The sequence below is a fragment of the Macrobrachium nipponense genome, chromosome 23, assembly GCF_015104395.2.
Source record: "Macrobrachium nipponense isolate FS-2020 chromosome 23, ASM1510439v2, whole genome shotgun sequence".
NCBI classification, from domain to species: Eukaryota; Metazoa; Arthropoda; class Malacostraca; order Decapoda; family Palaemonidae; genus Macrobrachium; species Macrobrachium nipponense.
In genome coordinates, this window is record NC_061090.1 from 81160743 (window position 1) to 81180222 (window position 19480).

At 47.0% G+C, this 19480-nt stretch overlaps 1 protein-coding gene across 1 annotated transcript in view; it reads left to right on the forward strand.

Moving 5' to 3' along the window:
* LOC135202108 (protein germ cell-less-like) overlaps positions 1-19480 on the forward strand; it is a 184185-nt gene that overhangs the window by 35703 nt on the left and 129002 nt on the right. The window contains exon 2 of the mRNA XM_064231362.1: positions 18978-19117. Within this exon, the coding sequence (XP_064087432.1) occupies positions 18984-19117 (134 nt within the window). The 5' untranslated portion in view covers positions 18978-18983. The remainder of the gene's footprint in view (positions 1-18977; positions 19118-19480) is intronic.

Sequence of the window (19480 nt, forward strand, 5' to 3'; positions counted from 1 at the left end):
GCCTACAGAGTCTTCGGGTGCGATGAGGGCTCAAAATGCTTCCCAGAAGGTATTCAGAAGAATACAATAAGAGCTAGAAATCAGGGTTCCGCCCAATTTCAGCTCAGAGTCTCCTTCGACTTCCAGACTCCTTCCCTTCCTCGCAACAAGGATAGGGAAGATTCTGCAAACGAGGAACTCATCAACATGTAAGAAGAGATCTGTTAGCAAAAGAAGTGTTTTCACGAAGGATCCTCCTCGGAGGAAAGACTCTTCTCTCTCTATGTTAGATATCCTGTCGTCTACTGGGTGTAGCTGACTAAAATCACCTCCCCTTGCCAGGGGCCAAAAAGCTCAAAGGGGAAGAATTTCTTCCACCCTTCTCCAGTCTCCTGATAAACTATGTGGTTGTTCAGGACTCTCGGACAATGTAGCGCCAGCCAAGCGCCAAATTGCAATTACAGGCGAAAAAACGCCAGAGGCGGACAGTTTCCAAGGAACTCTGTCATGGCCGGATACTGAGAAGGAGCGGGCCTCCAACCTGGCGCAAATGCGCCAGAGGCGAACAATCGGACAGATATAAGAGTGTCCGATGTGGACATCGCCAGACAGCCCTAGAGACTCTTCCAAGCTCGAAGCTCCAGCAAGTGTGGAGGAACCAAGCCAGGCGCGAGGCGCCAGCCAGGCTCTAGGAGCCAGCCAGGCTCTAGGAGCCAGCCAGGCTCTAGGAGCCAGCCAGGCTCTAGGAGCCAGCCAGGCTCTAGGAGCCAGCCAGGCTCTAGGAGCCAGCCAGGCTCTAGAAGCCAGCCAGGCTCTAGAAGCCAAGCCAGGCGCCATCCAGGTGCCAGGCTCCTTCAAGGCTAGGCTCCAGTCAGGATTGAGGATCCATCCAGGCGCAAGGCTCCTTCCAGTAAAGAGAAACCTAAAGCTCTGTCATGTAAGAGGGCTAGTCCCCATTCCTGATATGATACAGGTAAGGCTCTGCCATGTAAAGTGGGTCAGCCCCCATTGGCACGATCCGAGAAGGCTCTGTCTGTAAGCGGGCTAGCCCCCATTGACATGATCCAAAAGGGTTTGTCAGTCATAGGTCCCTACCTCGCTGAAACTCTTGAGGCATGCAGACTCATAGACAGTAATCATGAAGTCTTCTGCCAAGCTCCAGGCGCAAGGCGCCAGCCAGACGCAAGGACTGCAAGCTCCAGCCAGGCGCGAGGCGCCAGCCAGGCGCAAGGCTCCAGCCAGGCTCTAGGCGCCATTTCAGGCGCAAGGCTCCAGCCAGGCGCGAGGCGCTAGCCAGGCTCCAGGCTTCACCCAGAAGAGATCTATATCAAAGAATGCCCTGGCCTTCTTTGAGACAATGTGATCTCCTAAGCACTTGACAAGTGCATTGATGATTCCTTCAAACAGCTGAGAATTAAAAGCGCATGAAGTGCGAGCTTTTTCTGTATTCTTGTTCTTTCCTTAACAATATGTCATAAGGACATATTAGCTGTCATACGGAGATGCAAATCTGTGTTGACTTCCATATCCGAAGGATGTCAAGATAACCTACGAGAGATCCTTCTCTCTTGGTTGATACGTGTCTGCGGATACATTGCTGGGATAGGGAGCCGATACTGATCCTTAACTAGTGAGTTAAATTTTAGTTAACGTCGTGTTTTTTCTTTGGGTTGTTTGAAAGGAGTTTGGGGATAACTCTTTTCAACTTAAGCACTAACCCTCGTGTTAGGATCAGGTGATCGGGATCGGTGTTGTGCTCCTTAATTATGCCACTAGTCATAGGCATATTGTCATGTAAGAGGCTCTGTCGAGTAAAATGGATAAGACCCCATCGACAGACCCACAAGAACTCTTAGCCATAGGTCACATCCTCGCTGAGGCTCTTGAGGCGCAAGCAGATCCTAGGCATTAGCCATGGAATCTTCCACCTGAACAAGTAGGAACCAAGGTTTTATTTATTATTACCTACAACGTATGTTGTGTACCTGTCTATTCAGTAAATAGTTGTCTCTTACCCACCACCAAGGGTGTCAATCAGCTAAGTATATATCTGCCGGGAAGTTGCATGTACAAAAAGGGATTTTGACGTAAGGAAAAATCTATTTCTGGGCGATTGGCTCGTGTCGCCAGCGAAATATCCTTTAATCTATTATTTTCTAGGGTAAATGTACTAACACATACCAGAGAATAAAATAAATAAAGAAAAAGGTCAGTATAACTGACTCGCTCACCCTCCAAGAGGGTGTCGGTATGAACACTAGGCGAGTGAGACCACTACCACAAGCCAAATGCCAATAGAAATCTCCCACTACAAAAACCCTCCATGAGGAGAGCCGACCCACAGAGTGAGCAGCTCGTACTACTACTACTCCATCCCATGCTGCCGACTGCTGCGCCTCTGTGGCCATCCTGAAGTTAGCAGACAATCTTGGGCGAAGGGATGGGTAGGGTGGGATTTTGCTGGCGACACGAGCCAATCGCCCAGAAATAGATTTTTCCTTACGTCAAAATCCCTTTTCTGGGCTCAGCTCGTGTCGCTGCGCGAAATCGTACCAGAGAAATAGCACAAGATTGTAAACAAAAGTAATAAAATTAAATCAGAATAGGTCTCAAATAAAAGAGAAAATAAATATAAAAAAGAATATAATTGCTGAAAGATACAAAAATCACAGTGATACAAAATAGAAATATGCTTAAATTACACTTAATTCTAATCATGTTTCTTATCATAAGGTAATTTACATATGTACAGAGGTAAATTGGCTTACATGTAACAAAATGGTATCTGTGTAAGGCATGTATCAAAATATAATAGCATTAAAATAATCAAATGAACAAATTAATCAACAATGATAATATATAAGGAATGTATATGACTTAATATACAAACCCGTAACCATTATAAATAAGAGTGTATCCCTAGCATAAAAAATAAAAATGGAGGGGTAACATCCATGAGATCAATATCTATAATCATCTGTGAGTGTCCCTAGCAAAAAAATAAGGGGCACCCACTACATCATCATAAAAGCAGCTAAGACACAAGGTGAATGTAAATGAACACGGCAGGAATAGACGAACTGTTGGGTGAAGCAGGTAGAAAGGAGGACTGAATCTTCTACTACAAATTAACTAGAGTCAGGGGAAACTATGTTACCCTCTGCTACTGCTGAAAATTTCAGAGCTTCCAAGGACTTAAGGTAATGACGTTTGAACACTGTCGGCGATTTCCATCCGGTATACTTTTTCAACTCATCGAAGTTCATGTGTTGGAAATAATTAATTGAGGTGGCTACTGCCCTGACATCATTGGTGCTTTCGGGAAAGAGTCAGGATTGGCTTGCTTAATAAAGTAACGGCTTGTTGCCTGATGCCTTTAATGGATAAAGTTCCACCTTTTCCCTCTTAAAAGAGGGGACCCGATGAGGATGAGGAGGTCCTGGACAGAAAGGCTCGTAAGGTTGTAATTGGGCAAAGAGATACATCTTGTGGGAAGGGGTAGTACCTTCCAAGGTTCCCACCTCATCAAAGGATCTTCATTCTTTGCTAAAAAGCTACGTTCCGGAGAAAGTAGGACTTCCCCTGTGGGAAGGAATTGAATATGATCGATCTCTGATAAAAGCCGACAGTTCTGAAATTCTTGCTCCTGAAGTTAAGCTCAATAAAAACAGGGTTTTTCTTAAGAGCATTATAAACGAGCATGTGTCATTATCGGTTTCTGAAGCCAGTTTTAGAACATCGTTTAAGAACCATGAAACTGACGTAGGCCTTACAGAAGGTCTAAGTCTAGCACAGCCTTAGGAATAGACGAGAAGTAGGAATCCGTCAAGTCTATGTTGAACCCAAATTGAAATATCTTTTTCAAGGCTGACTTGTTTGTCGTAATCGTGCTAGCTGCTAAACCTTTTTCAAATAAGGATCTGAAAAAGGATATAGCTGAATTAATTGTCCATGATTCTAATATCTGATTCTCTCAGGAAGATGCTAACTTTTTGACAGCAGCATCATACTGTCTCAAAGTTGAATCCCTTTTATCGGATTCCAAGAAGAGAATATTCTGAGGGTCAATATTCGCATCTCATTTTGCCGCAAACTTCATGAAATCCATAAAGTTAGGGTTTTGAGAATCCCTGAGGAAGCGAACACAGTCTTCGTTTGTACTGACTGGGAGAGCCTGGGATTGGGGATCCGAAGAGGACGAAGGCCCAGTTCCAGAATTAGGGGATACCAATTGCTCTTCGGCCAGTCTGGGGGCTACTAGAGCCACTTGAAACCCTTGAATGTCCTGAGTTTGTTTAAAACTTTCATAAGAAGATTCACTGGGAGGAAAGACATAAATCTTCTTCCATTGGTTCCAGTCCTAGAGCCAGGGCGTCCGTGCATAGGCCCAGAGGGTCCAGGTTGGGGGCTACATAACACGGCAGTTGTGATTCGCTGGAGATGCGAAGAGACCACCTGTAGCCCTGGAACTCTTTGAAGGATCATTGGAACGAACTGTTGTCCAGTGACCATTCCGACTCTAGGGGCACTGATCGGGATAACGCGTCTGCTATGACGTTTCTCACTCCAGCTATGTGAGTGGAGGAGAGATGCCAACTGAACTTGTCTGCCAGGGAGAAGATGGCTACCATGACTGATTAGATGACGTGAACTTGGAGCCTCCCTGTTTATACATGTTTACTACCACTGCGCTGTCCAGAACTAGCTTTATGTGGGAGTACTTTGGTGGGCGCAACCTTTTTAGAGTCAAGAACACTGCCATTGCCTCCAGTACGTTTATATGGAACTGACTGAACTGAGGTGACCAAGTTCTTGAACCTTTTTGACCTGGGAATACCCTCCCCACCGCTTAAGGACGCGTCTGTGTGGATGGTGATCCCTGGTGGTAGGGAACTGAAGGGGTACTGACACTGACAAATTCTTGACTTTCGCCCACGGCCGAAGTCGATTCTTTAGAATCAGAGGACTGAGGATAGTTGTCCCTGGACCTGACATTTGCTCGTGAGCGCCAGATTCTGGTTAGGTCTTTCAGTTTGGCTTTCATTAAGACGTTCGTCACTGATGCAAACTGGAGAGAGCCAGGATCCTCTCCTGAGCCCTCCTTGACCGCCAGTTTGTGACTTAGAAATTGCTTGACTGACTTCGCTATTTCTTTCCTTTTGGTTGATGGAATCGACAGAGTATGGAGGATAGATTCCATTGAATGCCCAGCCACTGAAAGTTTGACTCTGGAGAGAGTCTTGACTTGGTCTGTTTATCTTGAAGCCTAGATATTCCAGGAACTGAATCACTTTCAGTGTAGCTCTGTTGCATTCCTCGACTGTTGAAGCCCAGATCAACCAATCGTCGAGATACGCTACTACCATAATCCCTTGTGACCTGAGTTGTTGCACTACCACTTCCGCTAGTTTCGTGAACACCCTGGGTGCCACGTTGAGTCCGAAGGGAACTACCTTGAAGGAGAATGCCTGTCCTCCTATCTTGAAACCCAGATATGGACGGAAGTGTCTTGCAATAGGGATATTGATAGTAGCGTCTGTAAGATCGATAGAGGGGATGACGGGCCCACGAGGAAGTAAGGTCGCACCTGCGAGATCGTGAGCATCTTGAACTTGTCGCAGCGGATGGCTAAGTTTAAGCGGGACAAGTCTAAGATTACCCTCTTTTTTGTGAGCCTTTCTTTTGGCACGCTGAACAAGCGACCTTGAAATTTTAATCTCTTGACTCTCGCTATAGCTCCTTTCTGAAGGAGGTCCTCTGCGTACTCTGTCAATTCCTTGGAAGGAAGTTGACGGAAAGGTCAATGGATGGAGGTGGGGTTCGTCAACCAAGCTTCCCCCAAGGCCCTGGCTTTTGACAATCTATGCTCTGAGCCACATTACGCTGAAGTTCCACCGGTGGCGAAAGTGAAACAGCCTCCCTCCTACCTGAAGTTCTTCATTGGTTCTGGTAACCGCCTCGGCCTCCTCTGAAGTGCTTTCCCCTATTAAAGGGGCCTCCCGACCCTCTCCCACGAAAGGAACGCTTACCTCTGCCTCCCTTACCCGAGCGGTCATACTTCTGTGAAGCTTGACTCTCGAAGGCTTGATTGTAAGCTGGAAGAGATGGCGGTAAGAGGTGGAGGGCCTGAGGCTGAGGGGAGGGATCACATAAATTGGTTGTGATTGAGCTTTAGAAGTGGAAGGTTGGGCTGTTTGCACTAAGGGCACCGCTGGAAACTTGCTGAGGAAAGCGTGGCTGCTTTTTCTGGTAAGGATGGAAACGCCTAGGTTTCCGTCTGTCCCTTACCTTTAGGTGTTAGTCTTGTCTCCTCTTAGCCGTAAGGCCCCAACGGTCCTTAAGGCTCTGGTTCAGCCTCGTAGCCTCTGACTGGACTTCCTTCACCATAGCTTCTGGGAGAGATCTGCTCCCAGATGTTAGACGAGAGTACCTATTCGGCTCATGTCGAATGGTTGCCTCTTGTAGGACATGCTTCCTACAATTCGTTCTAGCAGTGGCAAACTCAAACATATCCGACTGTTACCGTTTGAGTCAGGGCTTTGGTCATGAGTTTAAAAAGCGGTTCTGAGCCATAGGCTATGGTTGCTACCTCGGACATAGCCATAGAGTTAATTGACCTGGCTAATCGCGATTTCGCGTCAAATTCAGCCTGAATAAGGCTATCTGGGAGCCTGGGTAGCTTTTCACCAAAACTGCTCCATAGCACAGTCCGGTTTGAGTTTGCCAGCTGAGAAGGTGTTTGGCAAGTCTTCCCACAATTCTCCGGCTGAGGGGAGTAACGGAGATGTGGATCTGCTTCCTTCAATTGAGGCATGGGTTCCCCCTTCTGGGCCGCTGGGATGGTAGACCTCGCGATCTTTGTCAGGAACGGGAGCGGTACTCTCATCCATTGTGAAATGGTAAAGGGACTCTTAAAAGGTTGTATCTTGGTATTAGAACAATCCATGTCCTCTAAAACACCCTGAGCCATTCTCTCTGAGCCTGGTCTCGTGAATAGAGGACTGTCTCCTTTGGTACCCTATCATCCCGAAACCATGGCTGAAGCTGTAAGCCTTGCGTAGCCTATGAACGGAGGCTGGAGGTCTTCCGGTAGAACTCGAAGTCCTCTATCCTTCGAGTTCCAAATTCCGGTATAGAAATGAGACCGTCTTGGAAGGGGGCGTATGACGCTACTCTCCATGGATTGTTCATCGAGAACGGAGGTAGCGAGTCATACGGAGGAAGCTGAGTTCCACTCGTATTGGAAAGTGGAGGAGAGGCTAGAGGGGCTTCTCTCAGTCCGGCTATAATGGAGTCCTGGGAAGTAATCCTATCCGACAAACGAGAGATCATTTGTTCCATGCTACTCTTTAGGGACCCAACCAGGTCGCCCACCTGTCGCAACAGGCCAGCATTGGAGTCCAAGGCCGGAGCTGCTGCGGAGGTGGAGGGTGGCTCTGAATCGGAACCAAGGGTAGCGGAACTGGTGACTCTGCCGGGGTGCGAGATCTCTCTCTGGAGGATTTACTTCCTCGGGAGGACTTAGAGCCGGAGCTAGAAGCTTTAGACCTGTCTGCTCGGGATTCCCCCAGCCGGAGACTTACGCGAGGAGGATGACGCCGAAGTCGTCTTCTTAGACGACGACGACGTCTTAGTCAAGGATTTCACTGCTTGACCCTTGACCTTAGGTCTAACCGAAGTGCGTCAGGAGGAGTATACAATTCATCACCTGTAAAGCCTTGGAAGGATGGAGAGGTTGCAGGAGTAGAAGAAACAGTTACGCCCAAGGGTGACCCTTGGGTGGTCCACCCGTACCATACCCTCGGACCAACAGGTCGTACTACACTTACCTATAGGTTTCCACATTAATATCTAAAGTCGCGACATCCGTGGTAGATATCCTGGTTCTTGGTCAGTTAATGAGGCAGCCAGCTGTTGTTGGATGAAGGCGATAGTCGGGGCCGCCTCTACTGGTCGACGTATCCTGTCGCCTTGCCTCCGGGGAAGATTAACAGCGCAACCGCTTCTCTAAGATGTAGGGCATACCCTTGGCGGCGTTCTTCCCAAAACCGCCGACCCAGGCCCGCAGGGTTGCCAGTGCGGTATCCCTCACTGCCGGCGCCTGGAGAGAGGGCGTAGATTAGATTTAAGAATCACTTAAAACTAAAACTTAAAGTATAACTTAAACTTAGATGCCTTAAGTTAAAGTGAATGATGAAAAACTTAAGCACTAAAACAGAAGCGGAGCAGCTACCGGAGATGGAATACTTACCCCTTCTAAAAGCTGGCTCACCGATCGTAACATATGGTACACGTCTCATGGTACCAGACCTGGATGTCCCCCGTGCAGAGTCGCGCATGGAGCATGGGACCGGCAAACTTCGTGTCCACATGGGTCCTGAAGTGTGGCGGCGCATCCCGGATGCTCACAGTTGGTGGCCTGTAAGTGGGAAGACACATGAGTTATATTAAAGAATATCACTTACAGGCTAAAGGACCGAAGAACTTCCGTTGCATGCCGGAGCTCGGAAAAAATTTGGGCATAACCCCCCTGCTTCGCTGAAATAGGCTATCAATTCCCGGAGAGATCCGGTAAGACACGTAAAGGGGGGGGGAAGGTTTAGGTACTTAAGATAAAACTTATAGTTAATCTAATAACACTTAAAACCTAAAACTCAAACGAACCGATCAAGTCCATTTGGCTAGCGATGTAGTAACTCGCAATACGGTAAGGTTAGCAGGGACCCACTGTATGTTCCGGTCCACTCTACTGGGTGGACTAACATCTTTCCGCTGGATGCCAGGACTCCGATCAGGAAAGGAGCCCTAGTAAGTTAGGAAAGAGCGAGAAGACATACAGGTCTCGAGCGAACCCGGAGCGACAAGGAAGCAACGGATGGGGGGAAAGGGCCAGTACCCCCCACCACATTACCACCCGGCCGGACCGAGAAGCCGGAGAGGTCGAGTCCAGTCTGGGTCTGTCCCGTCTCCCTGGCCCCTCCGCCTGGGGGAGAGAGGGAAGCAGGCTCGGGTATGTGGAGCGAGCGTGGGCAGACCCGACCCACCCTCCCCGACTCTATGGAAGAGCGGGAGGGGGGGGAAGGTGACTGGCAGGCGTCTGGCTGTCTCGTGATCGCGTAGTGACCACGAGGCGGTAAGACCAAAACAAGACAACTAAGCCTAGGACAAACCAACTGATCAGAGAGATGCTATCGGAAGCAACTGAACTGAAAAGCAGTAGCATAGAGGCCCACTGGGCCAAAACCAACTGATCAGAGAGATGCTATAGGGAAGCAACCGAACTGATGAGCGGTAGTATAGGCTCAATGAGCCAGGACCTAGGCTAAGCCAGCGCCTAACTAACCTAACCATAACAAAATACATGGTACAATTAAATAAAAAAAAATAAAAGAAAGAAAACAATCATAGTAGGAGAAAAAATCCAGGAGTGTACGACTAACCGAAGGAAAGTCTACCACTCAAGCTAGTCAGAGGCCGATACTAACGAGCCGGGACTAGGGTCTGGAAAGAAGAAGCCTACATAAGGTAAAGACATGCATGCATGACAAACTGAGTAGACAGTACCCTAAGTAAAACGGATAACTAAATATAGAGCGTACATAGATAAGGGGATGTTTCTAGGTATGGGAGACCAAGAACGAACCCACCACGAGGCAGAACCATGCTGCCATGCTTCCGACCCCGAGTTCGTATTTATACCTAAAAAACGGCAAACACTGTCTCAGGGCCGGAAAAAACCAACTAACCATAAATACTGAGTACTTAACTTAGCTGCTGCGATAGCTGCACGCTCCATTATAGATAAATCCAACGAAAGGCCACAAAAAAAAACACAGAGAGAAAATAGCACGTGTGACTCGTGTGCGCATAAACTGAAAAGGATGGCCACCTGAGGCGGGCAGCAGGGTCTGGCAGCATCGGGATTGGAGTTAGTAAGTAGGTTACGAGCTGGCCTCCTCTGGGGTGGTTCTCTCTCCTCATGGAGGGTTTTTGTAGTGGGAGATTTCTATTGGCATTTGGCTCGTGGTAGTGGTCTCACTGCCTAGGTTCATACCGACACCCTCTTGGAGGTGTGAGCGAGTCAGTTATACTGACCTTTTTCTTTATTTTATTTATTCTCTGGTATGTGTTAGTACATTTACCCTAGAAATAATAGATTAAAGGATATTTCGCGCAGCGACACGAGCTGAGCCCAGAAATGATATTGTTAGAATACAATAAAGTTTTGTACATACTTACCCGGCAGATATATACGATGAATGGCCCACCCAGCCTCCCCTCAGGAGACAGGTGGAAGAGAAAATCTGGTTCTAGGAAGGGGAACGGTTTCCTATTCCTGCCACCCAGCGGGCAGGGGGGTAGATCACCTGACCTACCTGCAGCGTGTGCCGCGAAATTCGAATTTCTGTCGGACGTCAGAGACATAAGCTAAGTATATATCTGCCGGGTAAGTATGTACAAAACTTTATTGTATTCTAACAATATCATTTTGAAAGTCGTTGTAAGGAGTGTGAAAGATTAACAGAGTCGGAATGGAAGGCATATGAAACCTATCTTAAGAAACTTGAGCGAGATAGGTTAAGGAGGTCTTCCTCCAGGAGTGTTTCAGGTAGGTAAGATTTTAATGATTCTCCTGTAACTCCCTCCTTCTGTAGATTATGCTCCTACCCCTGTAGTGTTGCCTCCGGCCCCTGAAACAGTGTCGGTAGAAGGTAATACTTTATCGCTAATTCTTGAATCGATTCGTAACTTAGAATCAAAAGTGTTAGCTCTGGACAGCAAAAGTGAAGAGAAGTGCAGTGAAAGTGCCCCTTGTGTAGTGGAGGGTGCGTCAGATCGGCCTCATTCCGCCTCTAGACCTAGACCTCTGCTTGACTCCCAGATTACGGGGAGAGAGCATGTCGAAAGTCGAAGGAGGATTACGAGGAACCCCCACCCCAAACCGATCTGGCGTGCCTTCGGCAGCTTCTGACGAACCTACCCAGACTGCCAAGGAGCGTGCGCGTGCACGTCTTCTCAAGGAGTGCTTTTCTTCTTCTGAAGCTTCCTCCCCGCGCAAGGGGTGGAGCTCTCATACCGCATCACGTCCGCTGAAAAGGACGGCTCGCGTTCGGGACGCTTCACGTCCAAGTTGTTCTCCGGAACTTTGCTCGTCGCCTGATAGTGCGTTTGTCTGCTTTTCCCTCCGCCAGAATAAGCGTAAGGATTATTCGGAGGCGGAGTCTTTCCTAGTGTTTCTTTTCGAGCGCCGCAGTCGCTCTAAGGGGTGCGTGAAGGTGGGCGTTCCCTGGGAGTAGGAAGAAGGCGTCCCCTCGCCACTCGCCTGCTCACAGGATCAGCCCCTCCCCAGAAAAGGAGGCTTCATTCCACCTACAGCAAGATTCTCCAGTCTCTTCAGGAGCAACTTCGAGATGTTTTTTCTTCGAGAGAGACTGTTCCACGTCGCCGTAAGAAGGATGACAATCTTCCTGTGAAGAGGTCGAGGCGTTCTCTCCCTCAATCTCCCGCTCCGTCTCTCTCTCCGTTTGTTTTGAGTATCCTCTAGAGTTCGTTCTGCTCCCCAGCAACTTTCTAGAGGAGGCGAGAAATTCGTTTCTCGCTCTCGTGAAGCGGTTGTTTCCGCTGCTACAAAACTTGTTGATAAGAAGCGCGTTTCTTTAGATGCCGAAGCGCACTTCTGTGAAAGTCAAGCGCGCTTTAGTGGACGCCGAGCGTGATTCGGTTGCAAGGTAAGCGAGCGCCAGTGGACGCTCAGCGCGTTTTAGTGGAACGCTCGGCGCGCGCAGTGGACGCTCAGCGCGCCGACAGTGGACGCCAGGTGTACACCTGTTGCGGCGAGCGCGCTTCAGTCGGCGCCAGTAGATTGGCTTCCTCGAGGACCCCAAGCGCGCGCCTACGGACGTCAGTTTTCCACCCCTCCGCCAAGACCGGCAAGCAGGAAGCGGGAACTCTTCCTGTTCGCCGCTCTCTCTTTCTCTTTTGAGAAAGCTCGTGACTCTTCTTTACTTCCTCCGACTTCTCCAGTGTCTGAAGAGGAAATTAGTGTTCGCTTTTCTGTCGAAGTGGACGAAGAACAGCAGTTGGCTCCAGTTTCGACGGACTACAAGGTTTTGACTCGTTTGCTACAGTCAGTCTTTGCAGACACTTTCCAACCTGAAGCTCCACGTACTCCTCCCTCTCAGTTTTCCTCATCCAAAGCTACTAAGATCTCGGGCTTTGTGAAAATGAAGAAGTCGCTTTCTACGAAGCAAACTTTTCGAAAGGTCCATGATTGGATGGAAAAGAGGAAAGCTTCAGGCAAGACTTCTTTCGGTTTACCACCTTCAAGACTTTGTGGCAAAGCTGGTATGTGGTATGAGACGGGAGAAAACGTCGGAGTTAAGCTTCCAGCCTCAGTCAAGGAGACTGGTTAGTATTGTGGATGCCGCCAGAAGATCTTTTCTGTCTTCCTCTAAGGTCTCTTGGACGCATAGTGAGTTAGACTTTCACCTTAAAGGCCTCTTCAGGACACTAGAGGTCTTTATTTTCTTGACTGGTGTCTAGGAGTATTGGATGCCAGGTCCAGGAGTTCTGATTCCATCAGTCTGGGGGAGCTGTCCAGTGTATTGTCTTGCATGGACAAGGCCGTCAGGGATGGTTCTGAGGAATTGGCTGCTCATTTCAGCACGGGACTGCTTAAGAAGAGAGCACTTTTTTGCAATTTTACTGCAAAGTCGGTCTCACCGCGCAAAAAGCGGATCTTCTTTTCGCTCCTTTCTCAGAACATCTCTTCCCCCAGTCTATGGTAAAGGACATAGCTGCCAGTCTCCAGGAGAAAGCAACCCAAGACCTTCTGGCACAGTCTTCTAGGAAGACCTACCTACTTCGGTCTTCTGGGGCCTCTGCTTGAAGAAATCGAAGCCCTTTCGATCTGCTTCTTCCTCGAAGCCAGCCCCTCGAGGAAGAGGCTCTTTTCAGAGGCAAGACTCCCGCTCCTTCCAAGAGCAAGAAGTGAGAGGGAAGTCCTTCAGCCACCGGTAGGGGCCAGACTTCTACATTTCGCGAAAGCTTGGGAAGAGAGAGGTGCCGACGCTTGGTCTCTGGACATCGTCAAGAAGGGGTACAGAATTCCCTTTCCTGATGTTACCCCCGCTGTCTTCGGACACCAAAGGATTTGTCTCCTTCGTATCAGGGAGAAAAGCAGAAAGTGCTTCACGATCTACTAGATCAAATGATCGAGAAGCAGCGGCAGTGGAACAGGTCTTCGACCGGAGTTCTCCGGGTTTTACAACTGTCTGTTCCTAGTGCCGAAGCAGTCAGGGGGGTGGCGCCCCGTTCTGGATGTCAGCAGTCTAAATCGCTTCGTTACCAAGCAGAAGTTCAAGATGGAGACACCTCAATCCGTGCTTGCAGCCTTAAGACGGGGGATTGGATGGTCTCTTTAGACCTTCAGGACGCATACTTTCACGTCCCCATCCATCCCCGCCGCTCAAGGAAATACCCTGCGGTTTTGTCCTGAAAAGGGAAGGTTTTTCCCAATTCAGGGCTCTCTGCTTCGGTCTCAGCACGGCGCCGATGGTGTTCACCGTTCTTACGAAGAACGTTGCGAGGTGGCTCCATCTTGCGGAAATAAGGATCTCTCTCTACCTAGACGACTGGCTTATTCGAGCCTCATCGCAAGACCGGTGTCTGAAGGACCTTCACACGACTCTGTCGTTAGCGAGGTCCCTGGGACTTCTGGTGAATTCTCCGAAAAGTCGCATCTGACTCCTTCTCAATCCTTAGTCTATCTGGGGATTCAGATGGACTCAGTGGCTTTTCGGGGCTTTTCCGTCCCAGGGGCGACAACTTCAATGCTGGACAAAGTGTCAGCCTTTCTAGGGAAGGAAACATGCTCGGTGAGGGAATGGATGAGTCTGCTGGGGACCATTTCCTCACTGGAGAAGTTTGTTTCTCTGGGAAGGTTGCACCTCCGACCACTTCAGTTCTTCCTCTCAAGCAATTGGTCACGCAAAAACAGGATCTGGGAAGAGGTCTTGTTTTTGACGGAAGAAGTGAAAAAGCACCTCAAATGGTGGTCGGATCCAAAGAAGCTTGTGGAAGGACTTTCGCTCAAGCTTCGGAACCCCGACCTAGTGTTGTTCTCCGACACGTCCTCCACGGGTTGGGGAGCAACACTGGGAGGGAGAGAAGTGTCAGGCACCTGGAGAGGGGAACAGGTGTCCTGGCACATCAATCTAAAAGAACTTTCAGCGGTTTTACCTTGCTCTAAGGTTCTTCCAAGAGGAAGTCTCCAACAAAGTGGTTCAGATAAACTCGGACAACACCACAGCCTTGGCATACCTCAGGAAACAGGGGGGAACTCACTCTCCTTCTCTGTTCGCCATCGCGAAGAATATCCTGATTTGGGCGAAGTCGCAAAACGTCACGATTCTTGACAAGATTTGTGTCAGGCATGGAAAACGTGCGAGCGGACCTTCTCAGTCGGCAAGGACAGCTTCTGCCGACGGAATGGACCCTTCATCAGGAAGTATGCCAGGCGCTATGGAAGCTGTGGGGACGTCCTCATGTGGACGTTTTCGCAACTTCCCGAACGAAGAGACTTCCGCTGTATTTGCTTCCCCGCAGTTTGCCTGGACCCGGGAGCAGTGGCAGTAGACGCCCTACTGTGGAATTGGTCGGGACTAGACATTTTACGCTTTTCCCCCATTCAAAATCCTCTGGGGAAGTAATGAGGAAGTTCGCTGCATCAGAGGGAGCGAGAATGACCCTCATCGCCCCCTTCTGGCCAGCGTCGACTGGTTCACGGAGGTGATGTCCTTCCTAGTAGACTTTCCAAGGACTCTGCCCACCCCTAAGGAAAGATCTACTCAGACAGCCCCACTTCGAGAGGTACCACAAAAACCTCCCCGCTCTGAGTCTGACTGCGTTCAGACTATCAAGAAGTTGGCCAGAGCGAGGGGTTTTTCAAGACCTGTGGCAACGGCGATTGCACCAGCAAGGAGGCCCTCCTCAATCGCAGTTTTTACCATCAAAGTGGCTGTCTTTTAGAAGTTGGTGCAGAAGGAAGGGCATTTCCTCCACCTCAACCTCTGTGAGCCAGATAGCAGATTTCCTTCTTCACCTTAGGAAAGAAGCGAAACTAGCCGTTCCCACGATTAAAGGCTACAGAACGCTCGCTTTCTGTAGTCTTCAGGCATAGAGGACTCGAACTTAGCGAATGATAGAGACATTCATGATCTCATTAGATCATTTGAGACTGTGAAAGTTCTCCAACCGAAAGTACCATCGTGGAACTTAGACGTGGTACTTAAGTTTTCTCATGTCGAGTCAATTTGAAACCGCTCCATTTAGCCTCGCTTAGGAAATCTTACTAAGAAGACCATTTTCCTAACCACTCTGGCGACGGCTAAGAGGTGGTTAGCGAAATTCAAAGTCATAACGCAAGTATATTGGGTTTCAAGGATCATAGTGCAGTTTGTTCCTTAAGTCCTACGTTCTTAGCAAAGAACGAGAACCCTTCCAACCCTTGGCCGAGGACGTTCGAGATCAAAGGGTTGTCGGAGCTAGTGGGACCTGAAGCTGAGAGAGTCCTGTGTCCTGTCAGGGCTCTCAAGTTTTATTGCAGAGAACCAGAGCATGCAGAGGTTCTTCGGAGAACTTGTGGTGCTCTGTGAAAAAACCAGATCTTCCGATGTCGAAGAATGCACTGGCGTTCTTCTTAAGAAGTACGGTTAAGGAAGCCCATGAGAAGTGTAGTGAAAGTGACATGGAGCTTCTGAAAGTGAAAGCCCACGAGTTGAGGGCTATTGCTACTTCGGTGGCTTTTCACAAAAATATGGCAATCAAAGATATTTTGGGCGCCACTTATTGGCGAAGCAATTCGTGTTCGCTTCACACTACCTGCGGGAGGTGAAAAAGCAACATACGAAAATTGTTACTCGCTCGGACCTATACTCCGCTGCAGACACTGTTTTGGGGGCAGGAGGTAGCGCTCATCCTATCCCTTTAATGGTTTAGGGAGTTTTTAACTTGTGTTATGGTTGTGGTTGGGGACCGCCTGCGGCGGATCTCCCTTCCATTAGCTTAGTCTATGTGGGAATACTTTTGGTAAGGCTAACCCGCCAGGTGGTTTTGGTTTTTACTTCGTTTGCCCTCATTTGTATGGTCCATGGTCTAAGTCACGTCGTGGTCTCGCCCCTGTTGACAGATCATCTGGAGTGCACCAGCTTTATAGGTCTCTACCTTGCTGGCAACTCTAGTAGCACAAGCAGACTTATGCGGCAGTAACCACGAATTCCTTGCTAATGATAAAGTTAAGGAATCAAGCTATCAATTATCTGCATATATATGTTTCCTAAAATCTCTATTCTGTTCTACTCCCACCACAAAGGTGGGATTCAGCTATATATATATCTGACAGGTAAGTTTCATGAACAAAATGATATTGTAATGATACAATTAAGTTTGTTCATACTTACCTGGCAGATATATATACAGTAGACCCTTGACTCACGAACGCATTGACCCACGTACAACTCGATCCCCGACCAAAATTATAGGTAAAATTTCACCCTTGACCTACGAACTAACTTTGAGATACGAACAAAAAAAAAATGCGGAAAATAAAAATTCTGTTTGGGTCATGAACTAATTTTGAGACATGAACATTTGAAAAATGCTGGAAATTTCTGGAAAATAACAATTCACTTTGTTTCACAAACTAATTTTTAGACACAAAACATTTGAAAAAATGCGCGAAATCGCCCAGCACACGTGAGAGCGTTTGAGTGCCATGGAACAGCCATCCTCCAGCCGCCCACGCACGGCGTCACCCACGCATCGCTCTTTGTCTCATCTCATTGTGTACAAGACGTTCGTCAATTCGCTTAGCATTTTTTGCGCTAAAACTTGTGATTTTCTTCATAATGGGCCCTAAGAAAGTGAAGAGTGGTGGTGAAAGTAGAAGTGAAGAGTGATGGTGAGAAGAGGGTGCAGAGGAAGATAACCATTGAAATAAAGAAATGAAATCAACTGACGAAGGAGGCTGGGGAGGAAGTTACAGATGTCAGCAGTGATGTGATAAAAGCCGCACCATTGGAAAAGTGGAATGATTGTTCCAGTGCTTCCTTGAATTGTATCATCCGGACAAAATTGTTACGAACAGGATCGTGAATATGCTCAATGAAAATTTAATGAGCCATTTTCAGAAAAGTTATGCAAGGAAGGAAAAGGCAACAGACATTGGATAAGTTTGTGATTAAACGTTCACCAAAAAAACCTAGAAGGATGAATCTCCTGGAACGAGATCTCCCCGACCTGGATGGGGGAGGGTCTCCTTTCCGCACAATAACCTCCTCCCCACCCACCACCCTCCTCTTCTCTTGTCCGTCAAGCCAGAAGTCTCGCCAGTCATAGTAAGTGTTCACTTTACAAACGTTTTTATAGTGTTAGTTTACCATTTTAAATTATATTATTAGATATATTAAGGTTTTTTACACTGACTTTTACATTATCTGTGTAAAATAAGGCAAAATATACATAATATATATTGGTTCGTAGGGGTCGAGAACCAATTAATATTATTCCCATTAAACCTTATGGGGAAATTAGCTCCGAGTCACGAACAATTTGGAACACGACCAAGGTCTAGGAACGGATTGTGTTCGTGAGTCAAGGGTCTACTGTAATCAAGTACCCACCCACCTCCCCTCAGGAGACAGTGGAAATAAAAATTATGAATAGAAAATGGGAATGATTCCTGATACCCGCCTCCCAGCGGCGGGAATGGGTACTAAACACCTGACTCCCACTGCGTGTGTCGTAAGTGTTTAAATTTCTGTCGGATTCGGAAAAATACAGCTATATATATATCTGCCAGGTAAGTATGAACAAACTTAATTGTATCATTACAATATCATTTTTCATAACTATACAAACCTGAGGTCTCACCTCATACCACCCCTCACTCTGCGTTTTCCTGGGCCTAAAGCAAAGTGGTTTTTCACCTCCCAGTCGCGCGTGCGCGCACTGTCAGACAAGCAGTTAACTACCAAAGCTTACGACTGTTCCAGCTGCCGCTAGTTACCTTCCTATTGTAAAGGACCTCAGGTTTGTATAGTTAGGAAAAATACAATTTTTGACAAATTGTTATTTTATTTACGTATAAATTATAGAGTGGGAGTCCTCCCTCCTTCCCTTACATTGATATTAGGGCATAAACCAATTGAAACACCTGGCTCAGTTGTTCCTCTTCTTCCCAGAAGTGGATGGGATTAGTTACCTACACCAAAAACAAAAGAATCGCTATTGCAAATTAAAAATTTTAGGGGCTGATACTAGAAACCGATAGCTATATAATTACTTGGTAAGTATATAAAAATTTTTATTTTATCATAAATATGTCATTTTTATGTTGCTACTTATAGATATTTTATTTCAATAAGAATACCCTAGGCAGCACTGATGTTTGTTATGTGATATGGAAGGAGGCTCTTTCTGGTACGGAATCCTTGCGCAAAAGAATGTCAGGGCCTAACATTTTAGGGATAAATATTCCTGATTAACACTTCAGAGTACCAGAAAGAATGCAGTATAGGTATGTACAGTGGACCTCCCGTATTCGCGTTCTCCGGATCTGCAGACTCTCACATTTGCGGATTTCTCTCGGGAACGTTTCCCCGCATTATTCGCAGAAAATTCGCACATTTGCGGTATTTTTCTATGAGAAATATCCACAAATTCCTGTTTTTTTTTTTTTATCAATTTCAACATGAAATGCACTTTTTGTGATAAAACTTAAAAAAACCAATTATGAAAATTTTTAGTGGGTTTTTCTTGAGTTTTAACTAACGAAATAGGCTGTTATTAGCATTTTTATAAGGGTTCCAAACATTCACGGATTCTAACTATTCACGAACCACTGTACTATACAGTAATTAGAAGGAAAAGCTTTTATGTATGGAACATAAAAGTAATGCAAAGATTCGTATGAGCTGTTAGTTCTTCTTCTATTTCAGACTGAGATGGGAAACATCATCACAAATGTCATGGGCTCAACCATGATTGGTACAGGAGGTAGCAAAAGGAAGGTGGAAGAAGTTGAGAGTGATTATGATGAAGATGTTGACTTTGACTCTTTACTGAATACACCTAAAAAGTAAGTGGCACATGGTTAAAAGCATAAAACAGTAAATTATTTAAAAGTATGATTATGAATACCTATTATTTGATATAAAGTAACAATTACTGGTAATTGTCAGGGTGGAATGTTTAACCAGCATCTCAACCCTAACATACTATTTAAGTCTCCTTAGAGTTATACATGTAACATACAGGCTTTTTCTCTGTCCTTCTTCATTGTTAATCCTGTGGACTGGTTTTTCATGGGGGTCATTGGTATCCTCAATCATTGAGCTATACATATATGCATTCCCTGGTTATCGGCGATACAGTTTTATGTGGCTTGTCTAGTGCTGAAAACCGGCGATCTTCAGCACCGAAATGTACCAATTCCTAGTTA